This window comes from Brienomyrus brachyistius, chromosome 18, assembly GCF_023856365.1.
Source record: "Brienomyrus brachyistius isolate T26 chromosome 18, BBRACH_0.4, whole genome shotgun sequence".
Classification (NCBI taxonomy): Eukaryota; Metazoa; Chordata; class Actinopteri; order Osteoglossiformes; family Mormyridae; genus Brienomyrus; species Brienomyrus brachyistius.
The window spans coordinates 16,074,321-16,093,061 of NC_064550.1; the positions used below are offsets into that span (position 1 = coordinate 16,074,321).

The 18,741-nt window shown below is 42.4% G+C and overlaps 2 protein-coding genes and 1 long non-coding RNA gene across 6 annotated transcripts; 2 read left to right on the top strand and 1 right to left on the bottom strand.

Annotated features, from left to right (window-relative positions):
* The first annotated feature begins 7,271 nt into the window (after nucleotides 1-7,271).
* LOC125712580 (olfactory receptor 2AT4-like) lies at nucleotides 7,272-12,086 on the top strand. Of its 2 annotated transcripts, none has more exons than XM_048982792.1 (2): nucleotides 7,272-7,380; nucleotides 10,583-12,086. In XM_048982792.1, the coding sequence occupies exons 1-2, from the start codon at nucleotides 7,286-7,288 to the stop codon at nucleotides 11,547-11,549; spliced, it is 1,062 nt and encodes a 353-aa protein (XP_048838749.1). In that variant the 5' UTR covers nucleotides 7,272-7,285; the 3' UTR covers nucleotides 11,550-12,086. The 2 variants fall into 2 exon arrangements, with proteins under 2 accessions (XP_048838749.1, XP_048838750.1); XM_048982793.1 differs by lacking the exon at nucleotides 7,272-7,380 and adding an exon at nucleotides 7,806-7,846.
* Nucleotides 10,635-14,412, bottom strand: LOC125712602 (uncharacterized). The gene is made up of 3 exons (XR_007383352.1): nucleotides 14,277-14,412; nucleotides 13,672-13,773; nucleotides 10,635-10,991 (listed from the first exon to the last, which is right to left on the bottom strand). It is a non-coding gene; the product is annotated as an uncharacterized LOC125712602 (long non-coding RNA).
* On the top strand, nucleotides 12,154-15,220 carry LOC125712582 (olfactory receptor 2AT4-like). Of its 3 annotated transcripts, none has more exons than XM_048982795.1 (3): nucleotides 12,176-12,237; nucleotides 13,206-13,374; nucleotides 13,938-15,220. In XM_048982795.1, the coding sequence occupies exons 2-3, from the start codon at nucleotides 13,367-13,369 to the stop codon at nucleotides 14,902-14,904; spliced, it is 975 nt and encodes a 324-aa protein (XP_048838752.1). In that variant the 5' UTR covers nucleotides 12,176-12,237; nucleotides 13,206-13,366; the 3' UTR covers nucleotides 14,905-15,220. The 3 variants fall into 3 exon arrangements, with proteins under 3 accessions (XP_048838751.1, XP_048838752.1, XP_048838753.1); XM_048982796.1 differs by having other exon boundaries at nucleotides 12,208-12,237; nucleotides 13,252-13,374; XM_048982794.1 differs by lacking the exon at nucleotides 13,206-13,374 and having other exon boundaries at nucleotides 12,154-12,237.
* The last annotated feature ends 3,521 nt before the right edge of the window (nucleotides 15,221-18,741 follow it).

Genomic DNA, 18,741 nt, shown 5'->3' on the forward strand with positions numbered 1-18,741 from the left:
TAGGCAAATACCCACCTGTTCAACAGTGAAAGATAAATTATGGACTTGGGTGTAATATAGGCAGCCAGCAAAGATTGGTCAGGAAGTGCTTTATACTCTAATGCAGGATTTCATGAAACAAACCGGATGCAGGTCAAAGGCACTGATGACATGAACGAGGCCCAAAATGAGACCGGCAGTTTTTCTCTGTACTTTAAGCAGGAACAGGGACGGGTGTGTGCAGAAACTCTTTGGTGACATTACAGCGTCGGCTTCCTTTCCCCACCGCAGCGGAGAGCAGCCATGCAGGGACTTAGCTTCAGGTTACGCTGCAGGAGGTGGGCAGAGGTCTTCCACTCTTAAGTGGGTCCAAGAGCATTTAGCAGCCCTGAAGATTAGTGCCACTGACCTAAATGCTTTGTGACATCAATGAATCAGCCATTGGCTTCGAGTTAGGGGAGCCGAAAAGGAGCGCAGGTGTTGCATCACCTCCAGTGCCTTGGCGGTGGGTCACCAGAGAATGGGTGAGGATTGTTTTCTCCAGCTCAGGTGCACAAATCCTTAATTGAGCTGATAATGATGTGCTGTTGGCTTTGCTCATTAGCCTCTGGAGAGGGACTAGAGATGTGGGTTAGAGTGTTTATGGGAGATTGGCGCCTTGGGAGCATGAGGGTGGATGGGGAGGGCAGGGGGCACGAACAGAGAAACGTAGTTGCTAACGATGCAGTCATATCATGAGGCTGTTAGTCTAACCAGGAATCTATGACTGGGTTTTCTTACAACCTGTTCTTATTGGGATGTCAGTTGCAGCTTTAAAGTCCTAAAGTGTGTAATTCACCTCAGATCAGCTCTTGTACACTGTATGGACAAAAGTATTGGGACACACCTCTTAATCATCGAATTCAAGTGTTTCATTCAGACCCCTTTGCCATAGGTGTATAAAATTAAGCACCTAGTCATGCAGTCAGGTTTACAGACATTTGTGACAGAATGGGTCATTCTGAAGAGCTCAGTGAATTCAAGCATGACACTGTCATAGGATGACACCTTTGCAATAGGTCAGCTCATGAAAAGACTTCCCTGCTAGATATTCCATAGTGAACTGAAAGTGGTATTGCAAAGTGGAAGTGTTTAGGAACAACAGAAGCTCTGCCACGAAGTAGCAGGTCACATACGGCAGCAGAAAAGCTGCACGCCAAGAGCTCCATGGAATGGGCTTCCATGGCTGAGCAGCTCCATGCAAGCCTCACATCTCCAAATGCAGTGCCAAGTGTCGGATGGACTGGTGTAAAGCACACTGCCACTGGAGCCTTGAGCAGTGGAAACATGTGCTGCAGAGTAATGACTTACGCTTCTCTGTCAGGCAGACTGATGGATGAATCTGGGTTTGGCGGACGCCAGGAGAACGTTACCTGCCTGACTGCATTGTGCCGACTGTAAAGTTTGGTGGAGGAGGGATAATGGTATTGGGTTGTTTTTCAGGGGTTGGGCTTGGCCCCTTAGTTCTAATGAAGAAAACTTTTAATGCTTCAGCATACCAAGACGTTTTGGACAATTCTATGCTTTCAACTTCATGGGAACGGTTTGGGGAAGGAAGGCCCTTTTCCAGCATGACTGTGCCCCAGTGCACAAAGCAAGGCCCAAAAAGACATGTGAGTTGGGTGTGGAAGAACTTGACTGGCCCGAACAGAGCCCAGAGCTCAACTAAATCAAACACCTTTGGGATGAAGTAGAACGGAGATTACAAATCAGGCCTTCATGTCCAACATCAGTGCCTGACCTCACAATTGCTCTTTTGGATGAATGGAAAGCCTTCCCAACAGAGTGGCAGCTGTCACAGCTGCAAAAGGCGGGGCCACTCCATGGATTTAGAATCGGATTTCAAAAAACTTCTTGGGGGTTTAATGGCCTGGTGTCCTGATACTTTGTCCATATAGCATAAGCCACAATAAGCCAGCAATATGACTTAAAAACACCCAACATGATAAACGGATTAGGTCTTTGGCATATAATATTAGGGACATTTGAAATATTTTCATTTGAAACATACTTTCACGTTTTAGTGCTGGTATGTGATTCTAAATGTGCATGGAGAGAAGTCACCCTATTTAATGTGCCCCCTCCCCCGACTCATTAATGGCCGTCAGCCCATTCCCTGAACGGTGCTGGAAACTGACTCCCGAGTGCAAGGTCACATTAGTGGGTCTTTATTAAATTAATGATCTGTGGCTGTGCTGATCCCACCAGCCTCCTTAACCCCACCACAGATCTTTCTCACACATTACTAACATTTACCGTTTCTGCTAATGTATGGGGAATCTGACACGTTAGAGAAGTTTGTATAAAAAAGCAAAAATCTCTAGAAGACCCACAATGAAAACAACTTAGAAATCACCCATTTAATCACAAGCATAAGTGTTTTAATATTAATTATGGGCTATATTTAGCTTACATAACGCCTATTTCTACTGAACCACCGTCAGAAGCCAGGGAATCATGAGACTGAATTCACTATTAGCCACAAGCTGTCACACTCACAGATTCTATCATAAAGCTTCTGCTGAAAGCCAATAAATGACAAACAAGAAACATAAGATCTTCTGGAAAATGTGACTGAGCTGTAAACAGTTTGTAAACGATTCCAAATAAAGGTAAAGCTCTCGCTTTTTATAGATCCAAAAATTCATTCTTAGTCAAATATTGATTAAAATACCCTGATTTTCTGTGCATCAAAAAATATTTTAGATGTGTCTTGATATTTTGCTATTTCTGGATAGACATGCTAGTTGCTATGCTACATTTGCGGCTATTTCCACATCCTTTCCCTTTGTACCACATATTTATTGCATATTTACGTGCATTTCTTATGTGCTGTCTTTTGCCATGTCCTGTTTCTTATTGCACTGCTGTTTGTCCTATTGTCCTCCCATGCACTTGACCCCTACCCCGCAACTATGGCATAAGAATTTCAGTAAGTAAACTTGTAACTAGTGCGTAACATTTAACGTGAGACCTGTAAAGAATGTCTGAATAAGGGAGCTTTTCATGTAAACAAAGAGATTGGAACAACACAAAAACATTGACCTCATTTGATCCAAGTACAGTAACACTTGTGGTGTTCTGGGAGGGGACATACGGTTTCCGGGGATGGGGCACATGGTCCCCCAGTACACATTAACGAGGCAAGTGTTGCGAGGATTCTCCAGGGCTCTGATGAGTCACATGTTGTTTATGGAGCTAGTGCCAATTACCGAGGTCAATTAGCAGTGTGACACCTGAGCTCAGGTGGTTATGTGGGGTCGAGGAGTGTGTCAGAGGCGTGAGTGACAGTTCGGTGGAGGGGGTGGGTGCCAAGGAAGACTGCAATGCAAAGCTCTTAGGGTGGGGTGACGCCATCTCAGTTTTCCAGTGCAGACAGTATAATGTACAAAGCAGTGTGGCTAATGCTACTGACGTTTCTGTACCATCACACCTTCTTTAATGCAACAACATGTCAAACAGTCAGTTCATTTATTTGCATGATATGTACTGAGCAGTTACTTTTATCCAAAGCAACATACAATTGAGAAAGCAGGGTTAGACATTGCAGGGGCAGCTGGGGTTTAAGGGTCTGGTTTAAAGGCCCGACTGAGAAACCTCCCTGTCAGTCCTGGGGCTTGAACAGCTGACCTCGTGATAAGTGGCACAGTGTCAAAACCTGCTGAGTCACACTCCACCCCTCTTTGTTTTTTTAACTGGCTTCATCTTAACAGTAAATTACACGACTGGTCCAGATGACTCACTATTTTCCCATATACACACAGTTGTTTGACAATATTAATGAAGCTTATTCAAGTAAATTACAAGTTGCTATTATTCATCTTGTTAATGCATGAACATACGTAAAGACAACAAATAAATCGATAAGAATTAATAAATATTAAATAATATATTATTATACTCTTAATTAGTCATGAACTAACTCTTCCTTAAGGTATTAATTAACCGCAAACTACACTATATGGGCCAAAGTATTGGAACACACCTCTCAATCATTGAAGTCAGGTGTTTCCTTCAGATCCCTTTGCCACAGGTGTATAAAATCAAGCACCCAGCCATGCAATCAGGTTTACAATCATTTGTGAAAGAATAAGTCCTTCTGAAGAGCTCAGTGGATTCAAGCGTGGTATTGTCATAGGATCCCACGTTCTCAATAAGTCAAATTTGTGAAATTCCTTCCCTGCTAGACATTCCGTGGTCAGGTGTAAGTGGTATTACTGCAAAGTGGAAGCGTTTAGGAGCAGCAGAAGCCCAGTGGTGTCAAGCACACCACCACTTAAGTCTGGAGCAGAAGGAACATGTTCTGTGGAGTGACAGTCTGATGGATGAATCTGGGTTTGGCGGATGTCAGGAGAACATTACCTGCCTTAATGCATTGTGTCAACTGTAAAGTTTGGTGGAAGAGGGGTTGTTTTCAAGGGTATGGATTAGCCCCTTAGTTCTAGTGAAGGGAACTCTTAATGCTTCAGCATACCAAGACAATTTGGACAATTCTATGCTTCCAATTTTGTGGGAACACTTTGGAAAAGGCCATTTTCTGTTCCAGCATGACTGTGCCCTAGTGCACAAAGCAAGGTCAATAAAGATGTGGGTAAGTTTGGTGCGGAAGAACTTGACTGGCCCACTCAGAGCCCTGACCTCAACTCATGGAACACAATTGGGATGAACTAGAACAGAGATTACAAGCCAGATCTTCAAGTCCAACATCAGTGCCTGACCTCACAAATGGATGAATGGGCAAAAAATCCAAACTCTCCAAACTCTCGTAGGAAGCCTTCCCATAAGAGTGGCAGCTCTTACAGCTACAAAAGGATGACCAACTCCATATTAATGCTTTTGGATTTAGAATGGGATGTAATACAAGTTCCTGTATCTGTAATGACTAGGTGTCCCAATAGCTTTGTCCCTATAGTGTATGTTCATGATTTGTACTTCAGTAGTGACTGAGTTGCTACTAATTTACTATGAAAACATACGGTAAAGTGTCAACTGTTGTCACCTAGCATGCAGGGCTGACCATCCTATTGATCTTCATGGTGCATGAACCTTGACAGCACAATGGGTTCCTCAGCCAATATTTGTGTGCTGCCCACATGCCAATGTCCTGCTTTGCCAACTTGACTCAAATTGCAAATAAATCCAAGGAATGCAACTGTACAAAACCAGAGAAAAGCTTTTAAAGAATGGCATCAATGAATAATGAAAACTGTAAGGTCATATTGGTTTATGCTCACCTTCTAAACATCCATCATCCTTAACTGCCGAGCCACTAGAGGGGTGCAATAAGCATCAACCCTAGCCCAGGAAGCTCACAGCATTGGCAGGGAACATTTTCTAACATTTATAGACACCGGGTCACAAAGCCATATGTTTTTGGATTGCAGGAGGAAATCTGACTGAACATGCAAACTCTACACCACCCATACAACCTACAGTCATGGAAGCACTAGACTGAGGTCAGCTTGAAGTCAGTCATCCTGACATACCATTTAACATTACGATTTTCTTGTCATCTTCAGTTCCTGCTCATCAGGTGAAATCATAATCACACAGAATTCAAAATAACTAATTTATTCTTTTTTTGTATTAAATGCTCTCTTGCCACTTCTTAGTCAGTCTAGTTATTATGATGTGCCAGTAGCTGGCTATTTGTGTCTTAGCAAGCTAATATACACATACACACACCCGCATTCCCACTCGTGAAAACAAGCGAGTCGTAAGCAGATGTGACTTCCAGGACTGTCGCGACTTTGTAAAGCAAAGGGACTCAGAACGTGTGACTGTGTTACCAGGGAGCCAAGACTTCCACTCTGACGGTTTTTCATGATGTGCTTTCTGGGAGTTATAGAATATATAGAATCATGTCCAAAAACCTTTTCATTATTTACCTGAGAGCAGTGGCAGGAAGCTGCCTCCTTATGGCGCTCATGGAAGCCCATGTACGTCATCATGGTGAGCTTCGCCCTCTCTCAGCCTGAGTACACATCTACCTGTAACAGAAGCAGATTATCCATTACACTGGAACCCATACAGCTCTCATCTTGCTGATGATAGCTTTAGGATTCCATACCACTTGGGTTCCTCAACAGGTTTTCCTGGGAAAAAGCCAGGTTTGCCCAAGGTGCCACCACTATCCAGACCTCCGAATTATACTTTTTTGCATCCAGCTGGACCATCCACTCACACCATCTCACTTGTGGAAACATCACTAAGCGTTTAGGATCAGCCACATACACCATGTGGTGTCACTGGTACCATTCGCCCTCATCACGTCGTCCACATCAACATCACCACTCTTGGCTATCTTTTCAAAATTACTGAGGCTATATTTATTAAGAATATTTCTTTGAAATGCCTATATTTTATAAATTTATTACATAGGTTTCTCTACCGTGCATTGAAATATTATTAAAAACCACAAGCTTTTCACAATGCAGTGTTTCATGTCAGACTAAAATGAACAAGTACAGCTGAGGTGTTCTTCACTGACAAGGCCATCTCCTGAGGTGCAGAAGCCCAACAGCATGTCGCACAGGGATGGTTCAACATGGTCAGAACCACTGGCAGTAAGTAGCATTTGCTTTGGGAGCCTTTTCTCTTTGCTACTCCCAGCAGAACATTTCTTTTCACTTTGCCAGGCCATCTTGAAAGTACTCATCCTAGGATGGGTTCCAGGCCCCCCATAAAGGGTTGGAAGATTTTATTAGTACAATAACTAGTGTGTGCAGGTGCAGGATTTGTATTTTGTCGAAACATAAAGAAATTAGGCTGCAACTAAGGGGATTTAAACACTGACCCACTGATGTGTGAATAGCCTCAATGAAAAGGTCAGAGAGAAAAGCAGACAAGAAACACATGGGTCTAGGTACCTTAAAGAACAACTGCTGGCTGATTGGCTAAAACTGGGATGTGAAAACTAATTTCTCTAAAAAACTTGGGAAAACATCTCACTTAGCAAAAGCTCCCCCTACCCCCCAAGGTGACATACATTTTTGAGAGAAGGCAGGACCGGACGATCCCTGGAGCAACTGGAAGTTAAGGGCCTTGCTCAGGGACCCAACACTGCAATCACGTTAAGTTTATGGTTTGAACCAACAACATTCAGATCACTGCTATGGCATCCTAACCCACCGAGCCACACACTGCCCCCAACGGAACAAACTCATAGCTTCCCTGACTGCCACCTCCCCTGACTGTCTCCTTCTGGGTCACCCTAGGTCACAAATAGAGCATTAAAAAATGGCTGCCTGTCACCTGAGGTGGGGGCATGGCTTTCACACTCCCGGGACCCACCACACTGGTGAATATAAGGTTGCACTGCAGACGGCAGCAAACGTCCATGAGTCCTGCACCATCGCTGAGGTAAGGCCATGTGACAGCTGCACATTGAGGCCGAGCTTTGAATCCACCTTAACTACATAGTATGTCTACTATATAAGCTGTACACATATTTTTCATACAAGTAGTTACATTTTTTATTCATTAAGAACTTCTTTTAGTCACCTTCCCCATGCAGAGGCAGAGAGGGCAAATTGTTTTCTGAAACACCCTGTTGAACGAGATTTGAGATTTTATCTCACAGTGCACATAGATTTGATGTTGGCTTATTTTTACATTCATTTACTGAATGTACATAAATCAAATTTATGATATAACTTTAACTAAATGAAGGTTTGAATCTGTCTTCCGTTGTGTTTGTGGGGAGTTATTAATCTCTTAATTGCCTATGATGTACGATTATATGTGCCCTGCAATGGACTGGCATCTTGCCCGGAGTACAACCCAGCATTGTAATCTGGGATACCTGACTCAGGCATGTGGAGGATGGGTGGGTTACCTTTTTATCATCGTTACCATCAACGACCTTCATTTTCAGACTAAAATCAGACGATAACTAAATAAAAATGACTTTGCGAGACCCAAGAGTATGACAAAGTGTATTGATACTTTCGTCAACGAATGAAGACGTGTGTTTGCCAGAGACGAAATACAATCACAATTAATGTAGTTTGCGCAAGGTAGGGGTATTCAACTGAAATTTCTTGAAGCAAAGGGCCGAAATATCTAACTATTTAGTGTGATGTAAATTTAAGTAGCCTATTAATTGTATCAACATTGCATATAATGAATACCCGACTGTCAAATCAAATTAATTCAGTACAATTCAAAAACGTTTTGACAATATTTATTGTCATGTAACATAGAACATATATGTATGACTGACCATATGTATATTTTCTCATTTACTAGTTTTAAAAAATAGGGCTGCATTTCAAAATAAGAGAAAATAAATAAAATGTGAAAATCGTGCATGTTTAAATAAAGTGCTTAACTTAAGCCGTACAACCCTAATATAGTCGTGTTTATATATATATTTTAGTGTTCGTGAATTTAAGTCGGCCTATTGGTTTCGAGAATGCCACACTGGTAATAAAATTAAAGTCTCCTTTTAATGTAAATACATACGAACTTATCACTTCAATCACTATTAGAGCAGGACATGGGCGGTCATGTTATTTCATAAAGATATAAAACGTGACATGTTATGTTTTTCTCATATTATCTTTATTTCTCAGAGTAACATTGCAAGTGGAATGACGAGCCGTTTCAGGCAAAAACAGCGCATTTTACTTTTCATTTCAAATAAAACGCGGGGTTGCCAACCTTTTTTCAGTTCGAGTTCTCTGCACACAAATGTAACAATTCTTACCTTGTAAATAGTCTGCTTTTGTGTTTTGTATGTAAGTACACTTAATTAATCTTAGGTTTATAATGGAAAAATATAGATTTGCTGTAAGATTTCCTGTGTGAGTCTGAAAGCGTGAGCGCCAGGCCAGATGCATGAGATTTGGCAACCTTGAAAACGTACATTTTTTGTTTCACCTGAGTTGATTTATATAACAAGTAACATTACTTTATACAGTTGTTAAAAAAAAACGAACATGAAATCACCTGAAAGAGAGGAGAGTTGATTTTTGGCTCTATACACTAATAGAACTGTAGCCTTGAGGTGATTATTTTGATGTTGAAAATGCTAAAATAGAATGGTTGCACTTCCTGCTACTGATAGCTGTTCAGAGGTACGTTTCAGATGTTTGTGTATTTTTTTTCTTGATAATGGGTATAAATCCCTGATACCATTATTGGTCTTTTTCTTTGAACATATTTGAGAATTTCAGGTGAAACATTTAACAGCGAATAATAGCAAATAAAAATATTACAAATATTTATTTTAATATTCAGAGAGAGCAGGCCTGGTGGCATTATAGCCGATACCCTATTTTTTTGAAGTTATTTTATTTTTGCACGAATGGCACTACTGACTTTACAGTACTCAGTTTCCGGGTAAATAAACACATGTTTGTGTTTCAAATAGGAGTGAAATCTGTGTATTTGTGTCCTGCACAGTCAGACCTTAACACCATCCCTTAACACCATCCCTTAACATTGGTCTCATTTCATCTTGGTGAACATGATGACTTTCAGAAATCGAAGGGAAACTTTAAACATTATACTTTGCACTTTTAATTTTGGTCGACTAAATCAACTGTAGTTTTAGTCGACTGTAATCATGATATTTAGTCAACAAAAACTGAACAAAGACTGAAACTAAAATAATTTAGATGACTAAATTATGACTGAAACGAAATTACATTTTAGTCAAACGACTATGACTAAAACTAAATAAAAATTTGCTGTCAAAATGAACACTGCTGGACACAGCATTTTATTTTTTAATATGGGACCAATCTGTTAAATACAAGATGGATGGTAACTCTTCCATCTGTCATCCACTGCTTATCTGGGTCCAGGTTGTGGGGGCAGCAATCTGAGCAGACATGTCCAGACCTCCCTCTCCTCAGCCACCTCCTCTAGCTCCGGGGAGATACCTGAGAGTTCCCTGGCGAACGAAGCGTGTCTTAGGCCTGCCAAGGGGCCTCCTCCCGGTTGAACATCCTAGACAGATACCCAAACAACCTCAGCTGGCTCCTTTCAATGCAGAGGAGCAGCAGATCTACTTTGAGCCCCTCCCTGATGTATAAGGCCCTCACACTATCTCTAAGACCCTAGAGACCCTGCGAAGGAAGCTCATTTCTGCCACTTGTATCCACAATCTCATTCTTTTGGTCACTATTAGGTGGCAAGTCTAAGATTACAAATTTATTTAACAAGGTTGGTTGGGGCTCCCTTTTAGCAGAGGCCCCTGGGATTCAGCCCTGGTAAGCCTGTGCACGGAAGTGTCCCTGGCCCTAGGTCTGTCTGTACAATTCATCTGTCTCATTCGTCTGTCTGTAAAATTCATGTCTCATCTCCCATAACCCACCTTAAGCATCTGACTGTGACTGTGTGTCAGTGGGGTGACTTAGGGCCCAGCGATGAACTCGCATTCCAGTCCAGGTGTGTCCTGCCTTTTGTCCAGCACCTCCTAGGATAAACCCAGAATTACTCTGAATTTTCATCTGAATAAGCAGCAAACTGACTTAGCTAAGTGACTTAGAATTCAGACTGTTAAAGTTCTCCAGTAAGATAATATTCTGTGTCCCATGTCTTTCTTTTTTTTCAGCATGGCACAGAGAAACCTGACCTCCGTTGTAACAGAGTTTGTCATCATTGGTTTTCCTGGGATGGATTCAAAATATTACAGTTTAATGGCCACTGGCTTTTTCATCATCTATGTAACGGCAGTGGCAGAAAATTGCCTCCTTGTGGTGCTCTTTGTGCTACAGCCCAGCCTCCAGAAGCCCATGTACATCATCATGGTGAGCCTCGCCCTCTCCGACATTGGCTTCTGCACTGTGGCACTGCCAAAGGTCATAGCCAGGTACTGGTTTGACGATGGAACCATCTCGTTCCACGTCTGCCTGTTTCAGAAGCAGATGGTACATTACTTTGGAACCCTAACCTCTCTCATCATGCTGATTATGGCACTGGACCGCTACACTGCTATCTGCTTCCCACTCAGGTACCCTGCACTAATGACAAAAAGAGTGATGGGCTTCCTCAATGGGTTTGCCTGGGTGATGGCCTTGATCTGCCCAGGTGTCACCACCATCCAGTCCTCCCAGATGTACTTCTGTGGATCGAACCAGATCCTACACTGCTTCTGCGACACTGTGACAATAAACAGGCTCGCATGTGGTGACATCAGCAAGCAATCCACAGTCGCATTAGCCCTGTCATCATTTGTGTTAATGGTGCCCTTCTCTCTCATCATGTTGTCCTATGCCCTCATCATCATCGCCGTCCTCCGCATCGCTAGCATGCAGGGTCGGCTGAAGGCCATCTCCACCTGTTCCACCCAGTTCTTCGTCATCGGCACATATTACATTCCTCGCTTATTCGTCTACATGTCAACAATAAACACAGACGCTCGTATCGGGCTGGTACTAATTTACAGCCTTCTGCCCCCCTTGGTTAACCCCCTAATTTACTGCTTCAGGACAACAGAGATTAAAAATATTTTGCTAAAACTCTTTTGTCAAAGGCACGCAGTCAGTCAGGAGATTACAGTTTCAGCTGTTTCCAGCTGAGATAAGGCAGAAAGGTGATCTGCATTTACTGTGAAACTGTGAAAAGTAGTGCATCAGTTTCTGAACACAATTATATAAATATGCTAATATGCTTGTTTTGTGAATTTCAGAATTTGAACATTTCAAATTTTATAGATCAGGGGAAATTAATCTCTCTCTGACCTTTACCCTATGTAACAACTGATACAGTCTATTACTTTTGCTGACAGTTTAAATATATGTCTGTCTTTTGTCTTTGTCTTCTTTGGAAGCATCCATTACACTTCCAAATACAGTGTGGCTAAATCTGTAAAGAAAAATCTGTTATACTTACAATAACTGGCCTCTGTAGTGCAGAGGTATTATCTATACTACAGGCTGAAAACGACGCATCTGCTCATTTGGTTTTCACCTTGTGTGTGAAGTGTGCATTTCATGGAAACTTGTTTCATTCGGTAATTGAACATTAAACCATTAAATATTTCACAAACACGTAAATAGTACAAGCTTATAACTTTCCTGACCACCACCTCTCCCCACTGTCTCCTTCTGGGTTACCCGAGGTCACGAAAACAGTATTAAAAAAATGACTACCTGTCACCTGAGGTGGGGGCATGGCTTTCACACTCCCGGGACCCACCACACTTGTGAATATAAGGTTGCACTGCAGACGGCAGCAAATGTCCATGAGTCCTGCACCATCGCTGAGGTAAGGCCATGTGACAGCTGCACATTGAGACAGAGCTTTGAATTTGGCTTAATTGCATAGTTATGTTTCTGCATGCTGTACACATTTTTTTTTTCAAACAAGTAGTTGCTTTTTTGTTATTAATTTAGAATTTAGTTTAGTTGTCTTCACTTTGCAGAGGGAGCGAAGGTAAATTGTCTTCTGACACACCCTGGTGCATCAGATTAGGGAATTTATTTTCTGGCGTACGTGGACCTCATGTTGGCTTGTTTGTACATACAGGTGATATTCAGATATCAGTAATGGATAATAGTGGGGAGCAGTCAACAAAGAAACTCCTCTATTAGCAAACTGGCGTAAGAATGGACATGCACATGGGTAAAAGAGACACCTATTTGTAACTAGCATATTTATTGAAAAGATATCAAGTAAGGACAAGAACTTTAAGATCTGATTTAACTAAAGGAAATAACATTTTTGGAAAAAGTATGTGATTTTTTGTAATGATTTCAAATTACTGAGTGTATATGAATCTAATTTGTCATATAATAACATTAAAGTGGACAGCACAGTGGTTAGCAGAGCTCTCACAGCCCTGCAGGCCAGTGGTCAGGAGTCTCCCCAGCTCTGTCTGTGCACAGTTTGCATGTTTCCCCTGTCTCATCATGAGGCTTCCACCAGTCTCTCCGGATTCCACCCCCAGGCCAAAAACATGGTAAAGTGAAATAGAATTGCCAAATTGTCTACATGTGGATACCCTGTTTGGATAGGCTCTATAACCCGAGAGAAGTGGGAATGGAAAACGAACGAATGACTTTAACAGGGCAGGGAAGAACTGGGTGGCTCAGTGGTGATGTGGTTGGCACTGTTGCCTTAGTCCTCTAGGACTTGGGTTCCAGTTTCTACCAGGGTTCCATATTTGTGGAATTTGCATGCTCTTCCGATATTGTCGTGAGGCTTCCTCCAAGTTTTGCTGCTTTTCCCTCCAGCACAAATACATGATGAGGTTAACTGAAGTTCCTAAATTGCCCAAAGGTGTGTCCTCTGTTGGGTTGGAGCCCCATCCTGGGTTGATCCCTGCCTTGTGCCGATAGGCTCTGAAACCCACCACCCCCTCCACGACCCTGACCAGGATAAATGGTAACAGAAAATGGATGGGTGAGGATGGACTAGCATCTTTACTAGAGTACACCCCAGCCTTGTAATCTGTACTGTCTGGGGTATATGACCCAGGCAGGTGGAGGATGGATAACTTTAACCCCATAATGACTGTCAAGTTTTGCACTGAAAAACAATAATCATACCAGGGTCTTCTAATTTTGTTCACTGAGCAAAGGAATACCTTCAATACTTTAAAAAGGACAGGCATCTTCACATAATTTCAGGACTATGAGTTTATACTCAGCTCTAGGTCTGTCTGTGCAGAACATTCATGGCATGTCTCCCATAACCCACCGTAAGCATCTGACTGTGACTGGGTGTCAGTGTGATGACTTAGGGCACAGCGATGAACTCGCATTCCAGTCCAGGTGTGTCCTGCTTTTTGTCCAGCACCTCCTAGGATAAACCCAGAATTACTCTGAAAACTTACTCTCAATTTTCATCTTAATAAGCAGCAAACTGACTTAGCCAAGTGACTTAGAATTCAGATTGTTAAATTTCTCCAGTAAGATATTTTAACTTGGAAAAATTCTGTGTCCCATGTCTTTCCTTTTTTTCAGCATGGCACAGAGAAACCTGACCTCCGTTGTAACAGAGTTTTTCATCATTGGTTTTCCTGGGCTTGATTCAAAATATTACAGTTTAATGGCCACTGGCTTTTTCATCATCTATGTAACGGCAGTAGCAGAAAATTGCCTCCTTGTGGTGCTCTTTGTGCTACAGCCCAGCCTCCAGAAGCCCATGTACATCATCATGGTGAGCCTCGCCCTCTCCGACATTGGCTTCTGCACTGTGGCACTGCCAAAGGTCATAGCCAGGTACTGGTTTGACGATGGAACCATCTCGTTCCACGTCTGCCTGTTTCAGAGGCAGATGGTCCATTACTTTGGGGCTCTCACCTCTCTCATCATGCTGATTATGGCACTGGACCGCTACGTGGCTATCTGTTTCCCACTCTGGTACCCTACGCTAATGACGAAAAGGATGGTGGGCTTCCTCAATGGGTTTGCCTGGGTGATGGCCTTGATCTGCCCAGGTGTCACCACCATCCAGTCCTCCCAGATGTACTTCTGTGGATCGAACCAGATCCTACACTGCTTCTGCGACATGGTGACGCTAAACAGTCTTGCATGTGGTGACATCAGCATGCAATCCACAGTCGCATTAGCACTGTCATCAATTGTGTTAATGGTGCCCTTCTCTCTCATCATGTTGTCCTACGCCCACATCATCATCGCCGTCCTCCGCATCGCCAGCATGCAGGGTCGGCTGAAGGCCATTTCCATCTGTATCACCCAGTTCTGCATTATCAGCATATATTACATCCCTCGCTTATTCGTCTACATGTCAACAATAAACACAGATGCTCGTATAGGGCTGGTACTAATTTACAGCCTTCTGCCCCCCTTGGTTAACCCCCTAATTTACTGCTTCAGAACAACAGAGATTAAACATATTTTGTTAAGACTGTTTCGACGAGGGCATTCAGTCAGTCAAGAGACAAAGGTTTCAGCTGTTTCCAGGTGAGACAAGTTAGAAAGGTGATCTGCATTTACTGAATTATAAAACCGTGAAAAGTAGTGCATCAGTTTCTGAACACAATTATATAAATGTTCTAATATTTGGTGAACTGTATACCCATGTTTTTCGAATTTAAATATTGTGAATTTTTTAGGTCATGAGAAAAAAAATCTATCTATCTCCTGTACCTATGTGACAATGACACAGATATAGTTGTCTGTTAATTTTGCTGACAGTTTAAATGTGTGTTTGTTTCCCTTGGAGCTACCCATTAAACTTCCAAATATAGTGTAGCTAAAAATAAAATCTGTTGTACTGACAATGCTGTGGCCTGAGGTGTTACATTACAAGCTGGAAATGACTCTTACCTGCTCATTTGGTGTCACCTTGTTACAGTTTTGAGAGCCCTGGTCTTGCCTCAGCCCAGTTCTAATGCCTTGAAGGACCCGTAAATAAGGAACCAGGACTGGCTGCTAATCAGAGTAAAATTATTCATCCTGTGCACAAAATGTTTTGAATGCTAACTGGCCACATCCTTCTAAAATCTAATTTTTTCGTTGAGTTTGGGTCCCAAGTCGGCTCTTTGCGTTTCAGGTCCTGCTGTCGGGGGGGGGGGTCCTAACTTAACCAAAAAAGCTTTTTACGTCTTCCCCATATGATACAATTTATTTTTGTGTTCTTATTCAGTGACACTCTAAAAAAACTAAGCCTGGCATTATATTTGTTATTGGTGAGAAACAATCAAAATACAATTAGCAATTTTAATACAATGGTCGCCATTTCATCATGTTAAATCAATACTTGTAAGTAATGATTTTGCTTGCGCATTTTATGTAACAGACTATTTTCTGTGCAGAAGCAGTTTGCTTTTAAATAAAGCAGGTCACAGCAGCAGAAACCCAAAGCAGGACATGACCGCCGGTGACGTTGTGGTCTCTGATGAGGTCGTCTGCACACTGCCCTGCATGTAACTTTGGAAGAAAAAAAAAACCACGGCAAGAGTGAGGCGAAAGCAGGCGATATCCACATAACAGCATCTGAACTGCATCTGTGCAAAAACAGGGAAATCATGCTTTGAAAAATAAAATTTTAAATAAGGTCGAATTTAACGCTACAATAGCACCAGTTACGATTTTGACATATGTATTTATTGGAACATTTTTTTCTCAATGAAACAAGTTTTTGTTCCATAATGTAGGTCATTTGTAACCAAGGGCATAATTTTTATTTGAGCATTGGGGGAGCTTAGGTCTCCCCCCATTTAAGGGGGTCCAGGAGGCTGTATTGGCTGGTTTTGAATAATTGACACCCATGTCTGTAACTGTCACTACATGGAAAAATTGCTAAATCAGACCTTTTCAAACCGGAGATCTGCAGTCAGACAGGGAACATATTTCTTTAAGCTTCTGGATTTAATATGTAGCAATAAAAATAGTAAAATAGCACCAGACAGGTGACCATACAAAATCCACAGACACATTGAGAGGTAGTGGTATTCCAATCCCCAAAACGTGGCTGCGTGAGGCAGCAGTGCCACCCATTGAGACACCTTCACAAGCACTAAAAATAATGGCCCTTCACGCTCATTTAAACGTACTACAAACTGCATTTAGTACCTTGATATGACCGGAAGGTGGCGCCAAATGAACGTTTTGTCTCTTTCTCCACAATGACACAACATCGCGGTATTTAGCAGTAAACTGTATGCAGATATTTCATTATTATATGTCTTACTTTCTACTTTCTCACGCATACCTTTTTACTATATTTTTATAACACAGATTATTTCCCCATTCCGAATTTGTATTTAAATAAAATACAAATATAGTGTCAATAAATAAATTACACTCAGCCTAACCACATTACAGTTTTCCGCGCACAAGAAAAATGACAAATTTAAATTGTTAAATTACAATTGTTTCCCGAAACTTTGTATTTGGATATATCTTATAGTTCTATATAAGAACTATAAGCATAAAATGCAACGAAAGGCGTACTAAATCAATACTGAGCTGGCATGATCGCAGATCCAGCTAGCCTTTGGTCCATGGTACAAGCCGTTCCGCGCTCAGTTGGCGTTCAGAGAGGACATGCATAACAGGTTGGCAGAGCTCCCCCTTGGTTCCAGTTCAGCTCCAGTTCAGATATGAATAAACACGCTGAGCAGCAATCTGACATATTTGCTTGGCTGACCGGTGTGTAAGGGGTATAAATGATATTCGTCATAGAATAAACGCGGGAAGACGTTTTGAGCTCAGGGTGCTACAAGTCGGAATGACCAATTAAGTTCTTTTGTATTACGGGTAGCTATCAACAGCTAACAAGCACAGAATTTTCGGAGAAATACTCATAGAGCCATTACGAAATTCTTGACATAACTACGGCCACCACCCGTCCCTTATAACGCGGGATCCACCCATGTTGGAACAAAAAGAGACGCGACAGTTATTGAAACGATGAGACGTAATTTGTCCGTATTTTCGCACACGTCGTTTCATATTGACACTAGCTCTTCAAATGCCAGAGAATGGCGTAAGAAAAACTCACATCGAACCTGCCAAACAAGCGGAGAGAATAAGTTTGCCGTGAGTTACCGTCACAAACCGACAAATTGCGCGAGCTGTCAGACTTCACGTCACGCCGACGTCATCATCGCCGTTGGCCCAAAACCGGTGGTTGCCTCGCGCAGCCGAAGGTTCAACCCCAGTCGCTGTTTTCCAGGTTATTGATGTCTGCTAGTGACTTGAAATAACATGCTGCAGGTGCTACCCAGATCAGAGCAGCTAAAGAGCAGATGACAGAGCGGAATCGCTCGATTGCTAATACTTTAGACTTCCCCCGAGGCAGACATGGCATATTGTTGTTTAATTCATATTATGTTGCCTACGTAAGCATATATTATAGTGCAACCAACAAAACCAGGCAATAATCACTGACTGAATAGCTGCTGCACTAAACAAGGAGACTATCTATACGATGTATTTCTTAGGTAATGTTTGCTGTCACTGATTGTTTCCATGCCTTTGGGATGGACACGAGGTTGTTTATGTTTTTTAATATCTAATTGTTTGTGTGATTTTTAGTGATTTTGTTATTTAGTCTTGCAATAAAGCATTTCAGAGTTTACTTACTAGTTTTCCCAAAAATTATAGCATCCCCCCTGTGGGATGGACTGGAGCAGCCAGTATTTCCTCACATCGAACGTGGCAACCCTAAGTACAAGTGGGGAGTCCTGAAGCAACCTGAACACCCCAAATTCAACCATCACTGCATCATAGACACGTTTCAGCACGATGTTAAATGGGAGCTACACACTGCAGAGGTAAGGGCGACTCGTGGCTTGGTGTCACACGTCCTCCGGATCTGACGTGGTGTGTGCAAGGTGACACATGGTCACAGAGGGTTATCACACGGTTGTCCTGTAAAGTGGGAACTGGGGTAAATCCAGGCTGATTTACTTTGCCAGTTTTAAACGGCTTGGGTACGCACGGGACAAAAACAGCACTCTGTGTACCCAGAGAAAGTCAATGGCACCAGGCTTGCCAGCACCAGGTTCCAGCTGGTACCCAGACATGGCAGGTTATGAAACGAGGGGCCACCCACTGAAGGCCAGGACCCTGCCTGTGAGGTGGAGACAGCATGTCTGGTAGCACACTTCCAGACTAGTGGGGCTGCCAGGCCAGTGCCATTGGGCAGGCTTACCCCTGTAGTTCTGTTCAGTCTCATTCCCTGGTAGAGAATGTCTGTCCCCTCAACAAAAGCCAAAAATAAAAACACCGACCCCACCCCCCCAACCTCAAATTACTGCAACAGCCTATGCATGTAATTTACTTAGTGTTGGAC